Genomic DNA, 19986 nt, shown 5'->3' with positions numbered 1-19986 from the left:
ATACAAACAGGCCCAGGAGAGGACCTTTGAAAAAGCATCTGGATCCTGTGAGAGCTCCAGGGGTACTGGCAAGAGCTTTGCAGTCTGTGACAGTGCCACCAGGTAGAGAGGAAAGGCAGCATCCTTCCAGCTAGCCCTGGGCAAACTTCACCCACCACCAGCTGTGCTGGTAACACAGTCTTGTGGTGGAGTCCTGGCACAGGGACAGAAGGAACTTGGAGTGCCTTTGCCTTTTCTTTTTGCACCCTGAGGAGACCACCCTCCTTAGCTGATGTCAGCCAGTAAATTGCCTTCATTAAGCATGCTCAGATTTACCCCAGCAGAAGACCTGACCCAAAATGATGCAATTAGAATCGTGCAAATGCTCTCCAATGTTACTTCCAGGGCTGACATTTTTCATTGTCTAACCTTAAGCCAACAAGAAAAGGCAAAAGAAAAGAAAGGGAAGGAAAAGATAATTAGGTTTTCTCCTCACCTAGTGTGCAGCTTACTCACAGCTCTGTCCTCAGCTGCTGCCAGGCATGGAGCACACAAACACACCAGCATGCCACCATACACCCCTGCCCTCCTCCCCAGCTATGTGCCAAAACAAGCAAGTGCCTCCCACTGAAATGTTACTCCCCTCCCTGCTATTAAATGTGATTCTTGATTTAAACTGGTTCAGAACCTCAGGAGCCAAATTGCTTGGCATGAAAATTACAACCTCTGAATCAGCCTGGTTTAGTCTATTCTGCTGTTCTTGGATAACTCAATATTTAGGATGTGCTGTGCAACCTGAGTCTTGGAAAGCAGTGAGATGGGTGCCGTCCATGCATCCTGCTCTTTGTGCCCGTAAGGGCCTTATGTGGACTAGGTTTGGAGCACAACAGGCTTTGAGTGTGACAGTCTGCAGAAAAGGCATCATCAGCATCCTGCAGGAGCACAAGCCCTCGTTTTCTCTTAGGATAAGCAGGGCTCCTAAGCACAGTCCTTAACAACTAACTCCTGCTACTCTGGGGCTTTCAGAAGGTTCCCTGGAGGCAAATAAGGGGGAGCATATGAGCTGTCTGAAGTTCTCCTTTGAGGGATTTATTATGTAGATCCCAAGAGGAAGAGTCCTAGCTGTTTTGGTGTAAGTACAAGGCTGTGTGCTGGGACTCTTGGGTCCTATCCTGTCATTGCTCAGACCTATCAGTGTAAGAGTCACATCCTTCCCTTGGGGACCAGTTGTAATTTCTTCTGGCAGAAGCAGAAAAATGACCCTTAAAATCAATGAACTTAGGCCAGCCTAAGTGTAATGCAGTGATGAATAGAATAAGATTTTGTGACTCATTTTCTCAGCGGGGTGGAATAATTAGTTGGTTTATGAATTGCTCTGAAGTCCTTATGTGGAAGGCTTTGTGTGATTCATGGAATCTTTCAACCCAAAAAAGGCAACTCCCAGGGCTGCATAATCTTGGTAGCAGCTTACTCTCTAAGCTCTGGTTGGTCAGAGGAGGGAGGAAATAACTCAGCGTTTAGGAAAGGAGAGCAGGGCAATGAGGTCAGGAAGCTTGTGCACACACTAGGGCCACTGGGAGACGTTTGAAGTGCTGCTGTTAGGTCTAAAGAGCGAGGCTGGAGGATGGGAGCTCAGCATTTCTCTTCCAGCTGTTAGGGTCAAGGATTGCATCAGCATAAACCCAGCACAGCCATAAAAAGAACTGATGTCCCCTGGCTCCTGACCAGAAGAGCTCAGCGAGAAGGAGCCTGTCTCTCCTGAGATTTCCCAGGTCTTGCCTTCCCTGCTTCCCAGGAACATTCCTTGTTTGCAGTGGACTGTAAGGTGTGCCAGGTGCTTTGGAGAGGAGGCCACGTCTGCAGACAGCTAGAGGGGGAACTGCTGCTGCCAGCTCCAAAGGCTTGCATAAGAAAAGGAAAAAGAAAGTAAAGCAAGATGAGCACTTCCCAGTGGCCAGCTCGAAACCAGCAACCTGCCTCAGGGTGTAGCTACGGTCCCTCTAAGGCTGTTCAAACAGCACCAAACAGCATGTGCCTGACAGCTGCTCTGCACAAGGTGCTCCTCTCTTTAGCGCTTCCAGGTTGCCAGGAGGGTTCTACAAGCCCTTGCTCCTGTTTGGCCTGCCGAGCAGCCTTCTGAAGTGCCAGCCTGTCACCAGGAGCATCTCACATCCTCTTGTCATCAAACAAAGGGGAAATCTCTTCAAATAATAGAGATTTGCCTCCATATGCCAAGAGGAGCTGCCAAGCAGGAGGCCTGATGAGGCTATAGGTAGGATCTAACATGCTGTAAATTATAATTTCCTCGAGCCAGAGGAGGAGATCAAACAGAGCAGCAGAGGTGCAGATGCTTCATTCTTCAGCATGGGAAGCATGAGGAAGAAGCTTGAAATATCTGATGTGAATCACAAACTCTTAGCAGTTGTCAGAGGGGATGTTCTCCAGGCTGCAAGATTAACTTACAGCTGAGATACACAACCTTTGGTGCTAAGGAGCAGGATCTAACTTTATTTCTGCAGGAAATCAAATAGAGAAGGTGGATTTTCAGAGGGGGTGGACAGAAGAATTCCTCCAGACTCCCATGGTCTGAATTTTTTGTCCATCTTCTCTCAGAGGCCAGGGTAAGGTAGCTATCCCTGTTCCTTCAGACCTATCCAAAGCCAAGTCTGAAATTGAAATCACCTTAAGAAAGAAGAAAAAGGGTAAATTAAATCTTCCTCGGTTTTGCAGCAGCAAAGTTTGCTGGGATAAGCTGGCAAGCAGACTTTAGTGTTCTCAGGGACTGTTACTTGGCAGCAGCCTGTCTGGTCCCTCACAGATGTGAAATAAGGTGAAAATAAACTTGGCAAGGATCGAGGATCAAGTGAAGGCTGAAGGGAATCACAGAATCAACTGGGTTGGAAGAGACCTCCAAGCTCAGCCAGCCCAACCTTGCACCTAGCCCTGCACAATCAACCAGACCATGGCACTAAGTGCCTCAGCCAGGCTTGGCTTCAACACCTCCAGGCACAGTGACTCTACCACCTCCTGGGCAGCCCCATTCCAATGCCAGTCACTCTCTCTGACAACAACTTCCTCCTAACATCCAACTGAACATGCCCTGGCACAACTTGAGACTATGTCCTGTTGTTCTGTTGCTGGTTGCCTGGCAGAAGAGCCCAACTCCAGCTGCTACAGTCTCCCTTCGAGGTAGTTGTAGACAGCAGTGAGGTCACCCCTAAGCCTCCTCCATGAGCTAGTGCACAAAAAATTATTCACTTGTGGTCTAGTCCCACATGTCCTGGCCACAGAGTGAACTCTGGCTCGTGAGAAGGAAAAAGAAGCTGATGTGATCCAGAGCACTCCTAGCTGCAGCTGGATTGTAGTCCCTTGCTGAATTACTGCCTGCCCTCAGAGAAAAGGTAAAAGAGCTCAGCATGCAGAAAACCTCTCTCTGTGAAATGAGAAGCTCCTCATCTTGGTTGTATCTCTTTTATGCTTTGTTGCCTTTGAGAAGTGTGGGAGTGGGTGGGTGGGTGGGGGGGGGGGGGGGAAGGGGGTCCTTGAAAAGCAGCCTCATCACATCGCATTGTGGTGGCTGCACCCAGCCCCTGCCCCCAGTGACTGAGAGCTTGCATGCAGATAGAAGTGTGGTTACCTTAGGAGCAGAGCTCTCACTTGAGGATGGCTTTGTGCCTCTGCTAGCTGGGAGATGATCCTGCTGGGAGTTCTGTTCTTTTTGAGTTTCCTTTAGGACAGCATCTCCCTTCTTCTTCTGGATTGTCTTTCTGTAGGGATGGGATGTCTGTCCCTGCTAGCTACCTGTGCCTTGCTAATGGATACATCTGGTGGTCTCTCTGGTCACTCAGACTGCGATAGGGTGTTGTTTACCAGCAGCTGGGCAGAAGAGACACTATCAAATATGCTTTCTTGACTAAGAAAAGCTGCAGCAGGAACTTGGACATCTTATTAGACACCAAGGAAGCTGTGTTGGTAGGAGCCCTTGCAATGACCTAGCTGCAGGAAGAAGCAATAGGGCACAAGCCCAGGACTCATCCATGTGGGTGCTCACCAATTATTACTGCTTTTCTTTGACTCCCACCTGAAGGGAGAGCCCAGTCCTGCAGACTGCATTGGCACTTGCCAAGTGCAAGCCAGAGTCACATCTCCTTCCCATGGCCAACCCTGTCCAGATGCTGCCCGAGGATGCAGAGGGCTGTGCTGGGGCATTTAGAGGGCTCAGCGGGGCAGAGATGCATGACAACAAGGCAGAAAGAGAGGAAGAGGCTTTGACTCAGAAGTAGAGGGTGAGTGTCCAGAGACCTTGGCCCAGCAATGGAGCTGCTGGCCTGTTGAACACTGCCTGCTACTAACTCTTCCTCATTTCCCCATGAAGCACCACAAATGCTGGTTTGTGGCTAGTTTCAGTGTTGGCTTCTGCTGTTTGGGAATGCCCAGCTCACAGTGATCCTGCACTGTGCTAGGGCCGTGATCACAGACCTGATATTGTATTGTTGCAATGATCTCTGCCTTGCCTGACTCTTAGCAGAGCTTTGCATCCCCAGAGACACACTTCCTGGAAGATAGTAGCTCCCTATTAGAGTGCTCCAAGATCTCCAAAGCTTATCAAGCTGTGCATTGCAGGGCACTTATTTTGGGAGCTGGTAACGCAAAAGCTTCAGAGGAGGAATTTGTTCTCCAGGCAACCAGTGATAACCTGAGCAATCCATGTGCTGGAGATAGTGGAGAACTTGTTTGGACTTCAGGGATCCTGAAAAACGTTATCAGCAGACTTACCACTTCTCAAGTAGCTTTTGGGGCCACTCTTTGTCTGGAGAACAGCTAAAAGCAGTTCCATAGTTTCCTGCCGCCCAAGCAGCAAGCCTACACTGCCGCCCCAATGCCTTTCCTTGGCAGCACACAGGCACAGCAGTGGCAGGGCTGCGTCCTACCAGGGGTGGCTATGGGCCGTGGGGGAAAGTGCTGCTTCCTACCAGGGATGGCTATGGGCAGTAGGGGAAGTGCTGCTTCCTACCACGGGTGGCTGTGGGCAGTGGGGGAAGTGCTGCGTCCTACCAGGGGTGGCTATGGGCTGTGGGGGAAGTGCTGCTTCCTACCAGGGGTGGCTATGGACTGTGGGGGAAGTGCTATTTGAACTAAGCATAAAACTTAAAGCTATCTGCTTATTGTTTTTTTTCCCTTCCTCCTTTTATTTGAGGCCTTTTTAAACCTCGAGAAGCTGCTGCGGCAGTTCCTCATTTCCAAGGACCACTCTCTCGGTGCGGATGCTGGATGACAGCAGGGATCCCACCCCTCTGCTGAAGGAGATCAGAGATGACAAAAACAGCTACTATCATTGTCCATGCCAATGCTTCCATGTCCCACACCATCCTGCAGAAGGTGAGTGTCCGTTAAGTTGCCACATCCATGCGTGCGGCTTGGGGCTGGGGCTCCGCAGTTTAAGAGGGGCAGGGATCTGCTGGTGAGAGCGTCCAAGGGAGGGCTGTGAAGATGATGAGGGGACTGGGAGCACTGCCTGAGAGAGGCTGAGGGACCTGGGCTGCTTAGTCCTGAAGAGGAGAAGACTGAGAGGGGATTTAAGCAATTGTCTATCAATAGCTGAGGGCTGGGGGTCAGGAGGGGGACAGGCTCTGCTCACTGCTCCCTGGGGATAGGACAAGCAGCAATGGATGGAAGCTGCAGCACAGGAGATTCCAGCTCAACACAAGGGGAACTTCTTGCCTAGAAGGGTCCCAGAGCACTGGCACAGGCTGCCCAGAGAGGTTGTGGAGTCTCCCTTCTGTGGAGCCTTTCCAGGCCTGTCTGGATGTGTTCCTGTGTGCCCTGAGCTACATTGTATGGTCCCTACCCTGGCAGAGGGGGTTGGACTCAATGATCCCTTTGGGTCTCTTCCAACCCCTAAGATCCTGTGATCCATGAATCCTCCTGCTTCCCCTGCTCATGACAGTAGTACAGCAGCAGCAGGTGCAGGTGTTGTGTGAAAGAGGGGGTAAGAATTCCTGCAAGCAAGGCTGGAAGTGGTCTCTGCTGAGAGGGGAATTGCCACTGATAGAGGTAGTGGGGAAAATAATTTGCTCTCTTGGCAGGGTTATGTCTGCAGGAGCAATGGTTTAATTGCTCTGAGCTGGTGTGTTTGCTTCTCTTGTCCTCAGCCGTGGAGGGCTTGCTTAGTGCTCTGAAATTACTCAAGCAGTGCAGTAGTTCTCTTTCCCTCCCTCTCTCTCTCTCCCTCCCCTCTCTCTCTTTCCCTCCCTCTCTCTCTTTCCCTCCCTCTCTCTCTTTCCCTCCCTCTCTCTCTTTCCCTCCCTCTCTCTCTTTCCCTCCCTCGCTCTTTCCCTCCATCCCTCCCTCCCTCCATCCCTCAACTCCCTCCCTCCATCCTTCCATCCCTCCCTCCATCCTTCCCTCAACTCCCTCCCTCCCTCCCTCCCTCCCTTCCTTCCTTCCCTCTCCAAGTGCATTTCTGATGTTTGCTTGCCTCACTCCTGGTTTGTTGTTTTTTCTTTTCTTTATGCTCTTATTAACCCAGATTTTATTTTAATCCTGTTTATTTTTAAGTGGTCTCTCGCTGCAGTTTTTAGCATCTTGTTTTGATAGCCTGCTTCAAAAGTGAGCAGTGGCTCCAGATGGAGTCTAAAGTTGTGTGGAGTTTCCCACATCCTGAAAGGAACAAGAAATACTTTCCTGAATGGAGGCATGATCCAAGCAGTTGGATCCTCCCTTGGTTGTTGCTGCAGGCATTACACATAGTGTCCTGTGTGACCCTGGCTGCTGGGTCAGGGTCATTCAAAGGCCTGGCCTGGCTCAGATTTTGCCCTCTCTGACAGCCAGCAGTGACCATCAGAGCTGGTTTTATTATTCCCTTCCTCCTTTTGCATTTCCAAACAGGCAAGTTGGAGGTTTTCTTGGGGCTCTCTGTGCAGGAGTGGGAGGTTGTGCTGTGGTATTTTTTGTTTGGGTTGTGTTTCTTTCTTCACCTGGCCCCTGTTGCATGCTGCCTGACTGCTGAGGGCTGTCCCCTTCCTCTGTTGCTATAGTGACTTCCCACAGACACACAGCAGTGCTCTTCGGGCACCCACAGTCTGCCATCCTGCCTTGAGCATCCTCCTACCACCACTGATGGAGATTGCCACAGGTTTTCAGCAGCTGAGTTACAAAACCTAATCTGGCCTTCCTGGCCAGAGGATTGTAGGAATGGAAGGTAATAAATAATGAGCTTCTCATCTGGTGACTTCTTGCAGCTTGGGAGGGCTGGAAAAGTGTTTTCTTTCTGGAGGTGCAACCAGTGGTAGGGAATGAGCTTGTGGTGAGCAAGTTGGCAGATCTTTGGCTTCTGCCCACAGGTCACAGAATGCCAGGGACCCCAAGGATCAATCTGCTCCAAACTTTCTAGGTTAGGGTGGAGTTGCAATGAGCTGGCTCAGCACCCTGCCAAGCTGAGTTTTCAAACTGCCCAGTGGAGTAGAGTCCTACTACTGCCCTTGGGGAGGTGATTCATTGTCCAGCTGTGCCCATCTGGAGTCTAATGGGAGTCTTCCCTGCAGTAGCCTTGTCCCCGTCACCCCTTGTCTTTTCCGTGGGGCTCCTTGCACAAAGGTCACCAAAAGCAAGAAAACTGCAGTTAGTTTGGCAGTGCCTCGTGTTGGGACTGTCTCAGGAGGCCATTCCTGGCCTCAGACAAGGAGATAAATTGCAATTTCTCATTTCTTGCCCTCCACATATGGTCTGGAGACACTTGGTTGCCTCCCCGATTGCCTGCCTGTCCCAGCTGCTAGCGAGCAGGGTAAATGGATGGGAGCTGAGAGTGCAGGAAGCGCTTGGTGCTCCCTTTGATTCTCTGCCCTTGAAATCAAATGCACTGGCTTCAAAGTGGGTCAGAGAGAGAGCTGACATTGTCACTGTCTCCAGGAAAGGGAAAAAGTGGGTGGCAGGCTTTATTGTGTAAGGACTTAAAAATGAGGCAGCTGACTGGAGAGCTGGCAGACAGGCAGCTCAGCAACCCCCCCTGGATTCGTCAGGATTTTTCAGTCAAGTGACCTCCTTGTGTCTGTTTTGCCACCTGTGTCAGGGACAGAGTGACAATGGGCTGGACACAGCCGGACCTAAGCTGCCATCTAGTCCTCTGTGGGCATCCAAAGCTTTCCTTGCTGCCCGTGTCCATGTGTAAAGAACAGGGAGTTGGGCAATCTAAGCCACCTCTTCTCAACCTTTCCTCGCTCCCTTCCTGTAGTTGCCATCCTTCAGCTTTTAAGGGAGATGGAAAAGGACTAAAACCAAGTAAAGAGGAGCTGCCTTTGGTCCTTCTCTCCTCACTGCTTCCAGTTCCTCTGTGTGGTCTAGGGTGATGGAAAAACCTCTTTACCAAGGTCTGGAAGCATTATTTGAGACCAGCTGTGCTTGGCAGTGGAACATAGACTTTCAGGAGGATCTGCAGATTAATCCCCCACTTTCCTGAGCATCTGTTCTCACAACTGACTCCTCATTTACTGAGAGTGTTGATATTTGGAAAAGGACTTCAATGTTCTGCTTTGTCATCTCTAGAATAGATCATCCCATGGAAAAAAAATAATCTCTCTGCTTTTCTCTGGATCTCTATACACTTTGGTCCTCTTTTTGCCATTTCTGTGACCATCACAACCCTGTCTAAGTGCTGGAGAGCAGAGTGAGTTACCAGTTTTCATTCATGCTAATTGATTTGCAGGACTACAGCCCACATCTGATGCATGAGGGAGAGCCACCAGTGGGATGAGTGGCCTTTTGCTGTAGATCTAGAAGAGCATTTTGTGCCTTGCTCTCTGAATCATGGTGTTTGCAGTGAGAGAGACAAGCCCTGAGCTCTCTCAGCTGCTGCTTTCCCCTCTTTATGTTCAAAAAGATGTTGGTAATTGAACAGGAGCAAAGCAGCAAAGCTCAGCCAGCCTTGCTCTTCTCCAAACACCACAGTGCACCTGAGGAGCTCCTCACCCCCAGGGGCTCTGGAGGCCTTGGGCTAGGGCTGCAGGACCCCACCCACCCCTTGCTAGGGTCTGCTGCTGTTGAGGGTATGAAAGATTTTGCTTCCCATGGGCATCATCCTTCCGGGTTGTCTTTGGCAGGGTGCACCCAGAGGATGGAGCCATGTCCAGAAATCCCCAATGTCATCTTGCCCTGTGATGCAGAGGGAGCAGAGAGCCACAGATTCACAGATTGCATCGGGTTGGGAGTGACACTCAAAGGGCATTTTGTCCAATCCCCATGCAGGCAACAGGGACACCTCCAACTAGAGCAGGCTGCATGGGGATACATCAAGGCTGATCCTGAATGTCTCCTACTGAGTACAGGGGCATAATAACCTTCCTTGCCCTGCTGGCCCCTACTGGCCTATAGGGCACCTGTGGCAAGGGGAATCACACACCGGTAGGGATTGGAAGGAACCTCTGGAGATCGAGTCCAACCTCCCTGCCACGTCAAGGCTGATCTTGAGTGTCTCTAGGGACAGAGCCTCAACCACATCCCTGGGCAGCCTGTTCCAGTATTTCACCACTCTCATTGTGCAGAATTTCCTCCTGATGTCCAACTTAAATCTCCTCTGCTCCAGCTTCAAATGGGTGGTCACAGGGGTCCAGAGCTGCGCCTCGTGCAGCACTGGGCTGTTTGTGCCTGCTGGGCAGCCCCTGTGTAGGTGCTTTGTCGGTGCTGTTGCAAAGAGGAGACCTCAGGTAAGCTCAGCCCTGCTTGAAAAATTGGTTGCCCAGACTTTAATTTCACAGGTCAAATTGTGCTGCTGTGTCCCACCCTTCCCTGCCTGCAGGAAGGCAGCAGCGCTTGCACGGAGCGATAAGGATGAAAAAGCAAATGTGGCCCAGTCTCTGCCTTGCTGGAGTGGAGACTGAAGATTGTCAGGCTTTGGTCTAATCTCCTTTCCTCTCCTTCACAGGCAGCTGAGCTGGGAATGGCGTCTGCCTATTACACGTATATCTTCACTAATCTGGTAAGGCGGCTTCCTCGGCTGCTCTGCGCTGCGCGTGTGGAGCCATGTTAATGGGAGCTGATCTGCCCAGCCCTGGCAGCTCTGGGGAGAGCAACGTGCCCCTGGAGCAGGGCATTTGCAGCAGAGAGGGCAGGGAAGGAAGGGGAAGTGTCCCCCTGCAGCTCCCAGCATCAGTTAGGGAAAACATCTGGTCTGGCCTCTGGGAGGGGGAAGCTGACAGGTGCCTAGCAGCAGCCAGCCAGCCAAAGGCAGGGTTTGTAGGCATTGCCACCAGAACTGCTGCAGTGAGGCACCTTGGGAGGTGATAGGTCCTGACTGAGGGCTCGGGAGGGTCATGCTGCAGGTGTCAGCTCCCAAGCCCATTCCCTTGCCCTGGCTAAGGGCCCCTGTGCTGGGGCACGTGGGCAGAGGGCACTGCAGCCCTGTGCTTGCCTGCCGTGCCTCTGAGCAAGGCTGTGTGAGACAAAGGAAGGATGGTGCCATAAATGTTGAGAGGCAGAGCAGGGTATATCTTCAGCCTGGCCCCCAGTGACTTAGCTTTATAGCTACTAATAACATTAATGGGGGGATCCTGCGGTTCAGTCCCTGAGCACTGTGCTAAACAAGGAGTAATGTGGCTTAGGCAGCAGCAGGGGGAAACCCAAAATAAACATCAGAGAAATTTCTCTGGCTGAAGCAGCTACCAGGCTCCTGAGCAGGCTGCTGTGTGGCATGGGGCACATGCTACCGCCAGGGAGACCAGATACCTACCTGTTAATGCTGGTGTGGGCATGCTGGAAACCTGAGTGTGGCTGGATGATGAAGTGGAGATGCCTTCCAACCCCAAGTGATACTCATGTTCTCTGATTTCCATTAATATTTATGGCAGAGGAGGTGAGGTGTGTGTGTGCCAGGGAAGCTGAGAGCTGAATCATGCTTTGTGTTTGGGTGGGAGAGAGACGGGAATGGATGGAGCCAAGTGGGTAGGCAGGAGAGCTGCAGTGGAGAGGAGGAGGAGGAAGAGGAAGAAGTGAGTTGAAGGGGTTGAAAGCCAAGAGAGCAACTGGGTCAGAGAATGAGAAAAGGCTAGGGAAAGGAGAGGGAAATGGGGAAAGGGAAAGGAGATGTTAGAAGAGAGAAGAAAAAAACACAAAAGCCACAAGCTTCCTACCTGAGCTAGCAGCATTCTGATTCCTGCTCGGTGCTTGATCCATAAGTCCCAGCCTTTCTCAACAGCACTCCAGCAAGAGCAAGCCTCACTGCTCCTGTTTGTCCCCATGCAAATGACTGGCATCAGGCAGGAAAGCAAAAGGAAAGACTCCCTGGAGGGATCAGCCAGAGATGGACACTGAGGGAAGAGCTGTGCCCTCGGGAGCTGGAGGCCACTTGTGTCAAGGCAGTGGCTGCTGCTCTGTGATTTCTCACACCCAGTGCCAGCACTGAGTCACTGTACCTGTCTTGTTGCTGCTGGCAGAGCTGGTAAGGGTCTGGACAGGGTCTGGCTACCTCTGTCAGATCCTGCTCACAAGGCTAAACCATTCCAGTCATTTCCCAGTCCCAGCCAGTGGCTTTCCTGTTGCACTTCAGTCCCAGCAACTCTTTCTTGCTCTTCTTGCCATGGCTGTGCATCCCACAGGCTGGGACTACACACACAGTGAGGGCTTCCTGTTTGTGTATCAGCAGCACACTGTTCCTGGTTGGGTAGTAGGGTAACTATCACAACTAAGCTTCCCACTGCACCCCACCTCCAACTGCTTTTGAGCATGGGTGTGATTAATGGTTTGGGTTGGAAGGGACCTTAAAGATCATCTAGCATTTGCTCGAAGTCAAGAGGTGAGATTTGGTTTTGAAAGCCATTCATCTAGTCTAATGCAGTTATGGCAGGTGAGAAAGAAATTAATGTTGTTGCCATTCACTGTCACAGGATATTAATCTGTTTACCCAGGCAGTTTTACCACTTAGTCCAAAAGAGGAGCTCTCAGCAGAACTAACTGGATTTTTGGCAGGGACCATTAAAGAAAGGTGACACCGAGCAAAACCTGGGCAGATGGAAGAGGTGTTTAAGGAAATTAGTAATATTTAAATGGGAATGAGAGATGGGAGGGAGCAATGTAGACTAATAAACCTGGAGGGATTATCGAGCTCCTAATGAACCCTCTGAGGCTTCGCAATCACTGCCTAATAGAAAAGATAAAATCAGAGCAAGCTGCTGTCAAGGGGAGCAAGCGAAAATATGGCTTTAAGTGGAGGGAGAGCCCATGGAAAGGGAAAGAGGCAGGCTTGGGTAGCATTCAGCTGCTTGGGGATGGGAAAAGAAAGAAATCAGAAAGCAAAAGGGGGATAAAATGCTGAATTAAACACCTGCCCTGCGGCACCGGAGGGGGAATTCTGCTTCTGTCTTCTAGCATTAATTTTATTCAGTGAGCAGAGCCCAGGCAGCAGCAGTGCTGTGGCACACAGGCAGCTCTCTGCGGAGCGGGAGACAGAGCTGAGTCCCCTGCAGCTCCCCCAGCGCGGCGCTGCGGGAGAGATGGGCAGGATGAGGCTCCTCCAGAGCCAGGCTGGTGGCTGCAGATCAGCAGGGAGGCAGAAAGGTGCCTGAGAGCTGATGCCAGCCTTTGGCAGGAGGCTGTGGGAGCAAAGGAGAAGGAAGTCCTGAGCCTCCAGTGCATCTCTATCAGAGCCGAGGCGAGCAGCCTGGTGTAAAAATATCCACAGGCTAATTCACTGTGCGTGAATTCATTATCAGCCTCCTTCAGCCGGCTCCAGGAGCCCTTTTTGTCAGCAGCAGAAGCTCAGCAGATTTTCCAGGGGTCCTGATGAAGCTCCCAGAACACTGCAGGATTGTTGCATTTTTCTTCCCCATGTCCACTATCTGTGTATCATAGAGTCATAGAATCAGGCAGGTTGGAAGAGACCTCCAACCTCAGCCAGCCCAACCTAGCACCCAGCCCTGCCAATCAACCAGACCATGGCACTAAGTGCCCCAGCCAGGCTTGGCTTCAACACCTCCAGGCATGGTGACTCCACCACCTCCCTGGGCAGCTCATTCCAATGCCAATCACTCTCTCTGACAACAACTTCCTAACAACATCCAGCCTAGACCTCCTCTGGCACAACCTGAGACTGTGTCCCCTTGTTCTTTTGCTGCTTGCCTGGCAGAAGAGCCCAACCCCAGCTGGCTACAGCCTCCATTCAGGTAGCTGCAGACAGCAGTGAGCTCTGCCCTGAGCCTCCTCTGCTGCAGGCTGCACCCCCCCAGCTCCCTCAGCCTCTCCTCACAGGGCTGTGCTCCAGGCCCCTCCCCAGCCTTGCTGCCCTTCTCTGGACACCTTCCAGCACCTCAACATCTCTCTTGAATGGAGGAGCCCAGAACTGGACACAGCACTCCAGGTGTGGCCTGAGCAGTGTGGAGCACAGGGGCAGAATAACCTCCTTTGTCCTGCTGGCCCCTACTGATCTATAGGGCACTCGCGGCAAGGGAGCTCCTTTCTGTCCTCAGTCTCAGAATCACACACTGGTAGGGATTGGAAAGGACCTCTGGAGATTGAATCCAGCCTCCCTGCCACATCAAGCCTGATCTTAATAGTCTCCAGGGATGGGACCTCAACCACATCCCTGGGCAGCCTGTTCAGTGTTTCACCACTCTCATTCTGCAGAAGAACTTCCTAGAATCATACAATCAGTCAGGGTTGGAACGGACCACAAGGATCAGCCACTTCAATCCCCCCTGCCAAGGGCAGGGACACCCTACCCTAGAGCAGGCTGCCCACAGCCTCATCCAGCCTGGCCTTAAACACCTTCAGGTATGGGGCCTCAACCACCTCCCTGGGCAACCCATTCCAGCCTCTCACCACTCCTGATATCCAACCTAAATCTCCCCTGCTCCAGAAATCCTTGGTGTCTGCAACAGCCGCAGGGCAGGAGGGCTCTGGGATGCCTCCAAAATCCTTTTTTTTTATCTCCTTAATTCTTTGCAGCTTTTTTCCTTTTGTCTCTCTTCTTTTCTCTCCTCCTTTTTTTCTTATTTAAATAGAACATCCAGACCTCTAGGCTGGGTTGAAACTTCAAAATGCTTATCAAGAAGATTAGACAGGAAGAATTGAAACAATTAACATTATGACTGTAAAGAGGAAGGTGTGAAGGTGTTTTACCAGTGCTTTGAGTCAGACAATCTATTCATTGGATGCAGTTTTGTTCCCTGACAATGTTGTGAGGGGTTGTTTTTGCTGATAAAACAGCTGCTGTATTCAATTTCCACAGACCTGATAAATCAGTTTTGAGGTTGGTTTCTTTTGTTGCTGTTGTTGTTTCCTTGTTTTTGAGTTTTTTTTTTCCCCTTTGTATAGTGATTTATAAAGAGGTTAAGTCTTCATATAGGATGAGATTTCAAAGCTGAATTGTTGCTCTGGGTGCTCACTTGGAACTAAAGGGGAGGAATCACCCAGACAGCATCACATGCATCAGCGGTAGCTTGTCATTATGGTAACATCCTTTGGAAGGAGGGAATGATGTCGAGTAAAGCAGAGGGAAAGTGGGATACAGCTTAGTATTTGACCAGGGCTGTGGAGCTTGGATTTTTAGTCCTGCTTAGTGAAATTTCCTTCTCTTTCTGTGCCTGGTTCTGCAGTGTGAGCTCCCGCATGGGCTGTGGTGTTGGACCTCACTGCACCAGGTCTGCTGGCTACAAGCAGCCTTGCTCTCCCTGGTGCAAGTGAAGAAGGTGGACTCCCCCCTTATGCTCTGACAAAGTCCACCTTGCAGCTCTGCCAGCCTCCCTGATTCCCACTAGCTGATGCAAACCTTTTTTTTCTGTAGAGCTCAAATCATTCCCTGAATTTATGGTTCGTGTTTTCAGTGGCATGTGGTAGCAGGGCAAACAAATCAGGTTTCGCAAGGATGCCAAAGCAATTTCTCCTCATTCTAGTTAGCATGAGAAAAGGAAGATTTAGTTGGAGCAGTAACTGTAACTGCCTGCCTTTTGCTGCCTGTGCTACTTCACCTGTCTGGATTTGCTTTCAGGGTCCATCCTGTGCTTGATTTCCAGTCCTTGAGTAAATCATTGTCTCAGATACAACGCAGACCCTCCGATGGGAGACCAAACTTCTTTCTTTTCCTCTGCCCCCAGGCTTTTTACCCTTTGTTTTCAGGTCCCAAAGTTAGCACTTAACCTCTTTGCTCTTTGAGCACCTCAGGCTCCCAGCAGAGCGATTGAAGTAAATTGCCTTCACTGAGGCCACCACCGGTGTGGCACACAGAACTAACCAGGTTGGAAGAGACTTCAGGGATCATCGAGTCCAACCTACCACCTAACCCTTCTAATTACCGTGATGGTTTGGGTGTGTTACCTGCCCTCCCTCCCCCCCACACTTGAGAAATCACCCAGACTAGACTCAGCCACGCTGGAAATTAGAGTGAAGCTTTCTATTTACAGCTCAGCACAAGATCCAAGCAGAGATTTGCAAACTACTCAGCTCTAGACAGAAATAGACAAGTTAAAGGTAATACAGCAACACAACAGCCCTCCCAGAAACCTGAGTCCCCAGGAGGGGCTCCCAACCACCCTTCCACCTCCTTTCCACTCCTCTACCTTATCCCAGACTTTGCCTTATGTTCATGGAGAATTGGCCAGGGGGTTAGGAAGGGCTTAGTTGCACAGCAGGTTAGAGAGAGAAGGGAGGCAGCCAGAGCCAGAGAGCAACTCTGTTATCTATGTTTGTGTTCTCATTTTTATACATCTCAGCAAGCCTGTGGATGCAGCAGACATCACCATTGGCTCCTTTTCACAGCCTAGCATCTAATTCTTCTCACCTAAATAGCCCAGCTAGGCTCAAACTGGCACAGCAGCAAAGCCATGCCCAGAGCCACACACACCTGCTTCTGGAGGGTGCATGTCCTGTCTGCCTAGGCCAGGCTGCATTTGCTGTGGGGCAAAGCCCAGGCTCTGTGGGAGCTGAGGGAGTTTGGCTGGTGCTGTTCAGACTGTACCAATGTGCTTCTTAAAGCACTCTTGTTTGAAGAACAGCTCCCAGAATTTCCTAGCTCTCCTTGCACGAGGAGGTAAAAGACTCCTTCTTAACTGATACTTTTATGGTGTGCCAGCTTGGTAAGAGCAACCAGATTTTGTATGAACAGTTCAACCTGAACCATGCTCAAGTTTAAGACCACTGTTCCTTTTTAACCATGTGAATAGCCAAATCTCAGTGCCTTGGGTAGGTCTCCCACAGCCACTTAACTACTCAACAGGCCACAGTTTGCTGCTGTGATGACTTTATTTCTTCCAGAGAAATTGATTTTCACATGTGGCCCATTATAAATATATTGACTCTGTCAATAGTTTATAAACAAACTGAGCCTTTCCAGAAAGCCATCAAGCACTTAGCATAATATTGTCCACTTGAGTAAATAGAGTCACTGTTAGAGGAGCTTAGCAATGATGAGCAGACTTGGCAGCTCAGCCCCCAGGGCAACAGGATCCAGAGAGGGAAAGGCAGGAGTCACCATCCCTGGAGGTATTCAAACAGCTGTGGACCTGCTGCTTAGGGATTTAGTTTAGCAGTGACCTCGTAGTGCTGGGTTGAAGGTTGAAGTAGGTGGTCTTGAAGGTCTCTTCCAACCAAAGGTATTCTGTGTGGTTCTGTGTGTTTTCTTCGCTGCTGCATCTAACAGAGGAGCTGCAGCAATCCCAGGGGAGAAATTGGTCAGTGGTGCCAGACTGTGATGAGGTAACCATTGGAGGCACCAGACATCCCAGTCGTGAAATGAGCACACAGCCACTCGAAGGCCTGAAGTGATGCACCTGGGTGTACCTCTTCTACAGGAGAGGATGGGAGGTAGCACCAGTCCCATGGCAGAGTTGTTCATTTCAATCTATGTTTTGTGTCCTTTGATACTTTGCATATTTTTCTACCTTCTCATACTCTTTGCTGCTAAAAGTGATCTTGCTCAGTGTCATTGCTCTGTAGAGCAGTGCAGTGAGAAAGGAGCCTTAAAGCCTTTTCAAGCTTCTTGTGAGGAATCCATGGTTGAACCATTTGTTTGTGTGCCTCTGGAGGAAGAGCAGTCCTCCTGCTCTGTCAGCTGGTTGTGTTCTGGACTCAGAGCTCAGTAACTGCAGAGAAGTTGCACTGGATCCACTCAGTGTAAATAGAAAGAATCATAGGATGGTTTAGGTTGGAAGGGACCTCAAAGATCATCCAGTTCCTAACCCCTGCCATAGCTAGGGACACCTCCCACTAGAACAGGTCACTCAAAGCCTCATCCAGCCTGGCCTTGAACACCTCCAGAAGATCACATTCTGTGCTTCTGTGCTCCACATCCTCCCTGGGCAACCTGTTCCAGTGTCTCAGCACCCTCACTGGAAAGAAATTCTTCCTAAGGAAGAATAGAACCAGGATGGTACCTTCTGCTCTTCTGGACTTCTCATGCTAGTCCTGCTGCCCATGGCCTGGGGAAAGACTCCCTGGAGAGAGTTTTACTTGCCCAAAGAACCAAGAGCTGAGGTATTTTATCTCCTCTGGTGAACCCTAAACTGGTGAATAATGATGCAGATTGGCATCCAATGATGTCAGCAGTGGAGTTAGCAGAGCTGTGCTGACTTTGCACTAGCTGAAGGATTGGCTCTTGCACAAAAGCTGCCAGGCAATCTCAGTATGAGAACTGAACATCACTGTTTGGAGGGTGACAGCTTTTCTAAGCACCAAATGCTCTGGAAATGGAGTTTTTGCCAGAGTGAGGGTTTAATAGAGAAATGGAAGGCTTGGCCTGGCATTCTCCTTCCCATCCCACAGAAAAATAGAGGAAGAGCAGCACAGGGTGTGCTGGACCCCCCAGCAAGCTTGTGCCTGCTGTAAATCAGCCTCCACTGCTGTCAGAGGCCAGATCCTTGGCTGGAACTGAGGGGACTCTGAGGTCAGTGCAGCCTGCTGAGCTTACAGCACCACGAGTTTCTCCTGCTGAGCACTGGGCACTGACAGCATCAGAGAGTGTTTTGGAGGCTGCTAATCAGCAGCTCCAAAAATCCGATAAAGGCCTTGCAGTAAGTAAGAGAGAAAGATAACCACGTATGTGTGTGAGCGAGGGAGAGGAAAGAGGGACTGTCAGTGTAGATTTCCTTGGACAAGTCCTGTTCTTTCCAGGAGCTTGCAATGGGGTGAGGTCAAGGAGGGTGTGGAGAAGCTGTTAGGCAATGAAAGGAGCCCAGCTCTACAGTGGTCTGCAGTGTGCCGGCAGTGCAGGTCACTGTATCCCTGCTTCCTGGGCAATCCAGGTTATTAAAAATGTGATAAGAATCAAGTCAGAGAGTGAGGTTCTGCACACACAAATGGGATGCAGAACAATATCACCAGTGCAATCAATAAAGCTGGAGGCAGCTCAGTAGCTGATGCAGAGCTCTGAATAGCAAACTGGCCAGCTCGCCGCTGCGGGGTAAGCAATTACCGGGAGCCACTCGCTGAAGCGAGACCGCAGCACGGCAGTGCAGGGGAGTCTCCAGGGTTCACAGCTCCACACTTTAAAAAACATTTGCTTATCAGGCAGGCTGCTATGGCACTAATCCTTGTCTCCTTGTCTGGCCTTTTCCATGCAGAAGTTGCCAGCTTCTTCCTAGACTAGGCAAAGGAGGGGGTGATGTGTGGCAGTGGGGGCAGGATAGACCTGGACATCACTGTGGAGTCTTCTGTGGTGCAGATTTGGGAGGTTATTCAGTACTTCTCTTAAATTAGCTTTTACTCATTAACTAGCTTAAACAGAAAGGCTGGCTCTGACATTTTGCACTACGAGGCACATTGGCAGGCTGAGTTGTGCTGTCTGGTTTTTAATCGCTTGCCCTTTTTTGCTCTGTGCTTCAATTTCCTCCTCTGTGTTGAGGGCACAACAGTTTCCTGGCAGGTGTCCCTGCAGGGCAAGGCAGCAGCAATGCTGTACATTCACCCAGCTCCGTACTTGTGACAATGTGAGGAGCAGCACATTGCTGTGTTGTGTTACAGAAGAAGAGGGAAATAAGAAGGGCAGGAGTGATATTTCCAGCAGGAACACACCAGTGAGCCACAGGAACCTTGTCACCAGTGCAGGCTGAGAGCCTGTATCAGGAGCAGTGTGGCCAGTAGGACAAGGAGGTTATTCTGCCCCTGTACTCAGCACTGGTCAGGCTGCACCTTGAGTGCTGTGTCCAGTTCTGGGCTCCTCCACTGCAGAGAGAAGATGAGGTGCTGGAAGGTGTCCAGAGAAGGGCAGCAAGGCTGGGGAGGGGCCTGGAGCACAGCCCTGGGAGGAGAGGCTGAGGGAGCTGGGGGTGTGCAGCCTGCAGCAGAGGAGGCTCAGGGCAGAGCTCATTGCTGTCTGCAACTCCCTGAAGGGAGGCTGTAGCCAGGTGGGGTTTGGCTCTGCTGCCAGGCACTCAGCAACAGAACAAGGGGATACAACCTCAAGTTGTGGCAGGGGAGTTCTAGGCTGGCTGTTAGGAGGAAGTTGTTGTCAGAGAAAGTGATTGGCATTGGAATGAGCTGCCCAGGGAGGTGGTGGATTCGCTGTCCTTGGAGGTGTTGAGGCATAGCCTGGCTGGGGCACTTAGTGCCATGGTCTGGTTGATCAGATAGGACTGGGTGCTAGGTTGGCCTGGCTGAGCTTGGAGCTCTCTTCCAGCCTGCTTGATTCTATGATTCTGTGAACTGGCATCAGCTGGCACATGATCCCAATGTGCAAGCTGAGAAGCTTGCAATGAGTAACACCCTTGTACCTTGTGGGTTTATGTTGCTAATGAAATGGAGACCATAGCCTGTAAATCTCCTGATCGTAACTCACCGCTAGCGGCGCCAGAAAACCCAAGCTCGTGGCTTTAAAATCATGAATTGCAGAGCCTGACTGTGTGGCTTTTGCCAGCCAGCTTCTCCCTGTGATCAAAACGTTTGGGTCACTGCACAGCTTTTTGCCTGCTGCTGTAAAGTGAGAATGCAGGTCGAGTGCTGCATGAAGCATGGAAACCCGGGAATGACTTCATCCTCTAATAAGTCCTCCAGTGCTGTCTCCCAGGGAACCCCTTTGTATTCAATTAGCTAATG

At 50.7% G+C, this 19986-nt stretch overlaps 1 protein-coding gene across 1 annotated transcript in view; it reads left to right on the top strand.

Annotated features, from left to right (window-relative positions):
* GRIK4 (glutamate ionotropic receptor kainate type subunit 4) overlaps window positions 1-19986 on the top strand; it is a 262197-nt gene that overhangs the window by 182101 nt on the left and 60110 nt on the right. Inside the window, 4 exon segments of the mRNA XM_064173386.1 lie at window positions 5181-5227; window positions 5229-5297; window positions 5299-5358; window positions 9896-9949. Coding sequence (XP_064029456.1) covers window positions 5181-5227; window positions 5229-5297; window positions 5299-5358; window positions 9896-9949 — 230 coding nt within the window.

The sequence above is a fragment of the Pogoniulus pusillus genome, chromosome 38, assembly GCF_015220805.1.
Source record: "Pogoniulus pusillus isolate bPogPus1 chromosome 38, bPogPus1.pri, whole genome shotgun sequence".
Taxonomy (NCBI): Eukaryota; Metazoa; Chordata; class Aves; order Piciformes; family Lybiidae; genus Pogoniulus; species Pogoniulus pusillus.
This window is presented reverse-complemented; position numbering and strand designations above follow the sequence as displayed.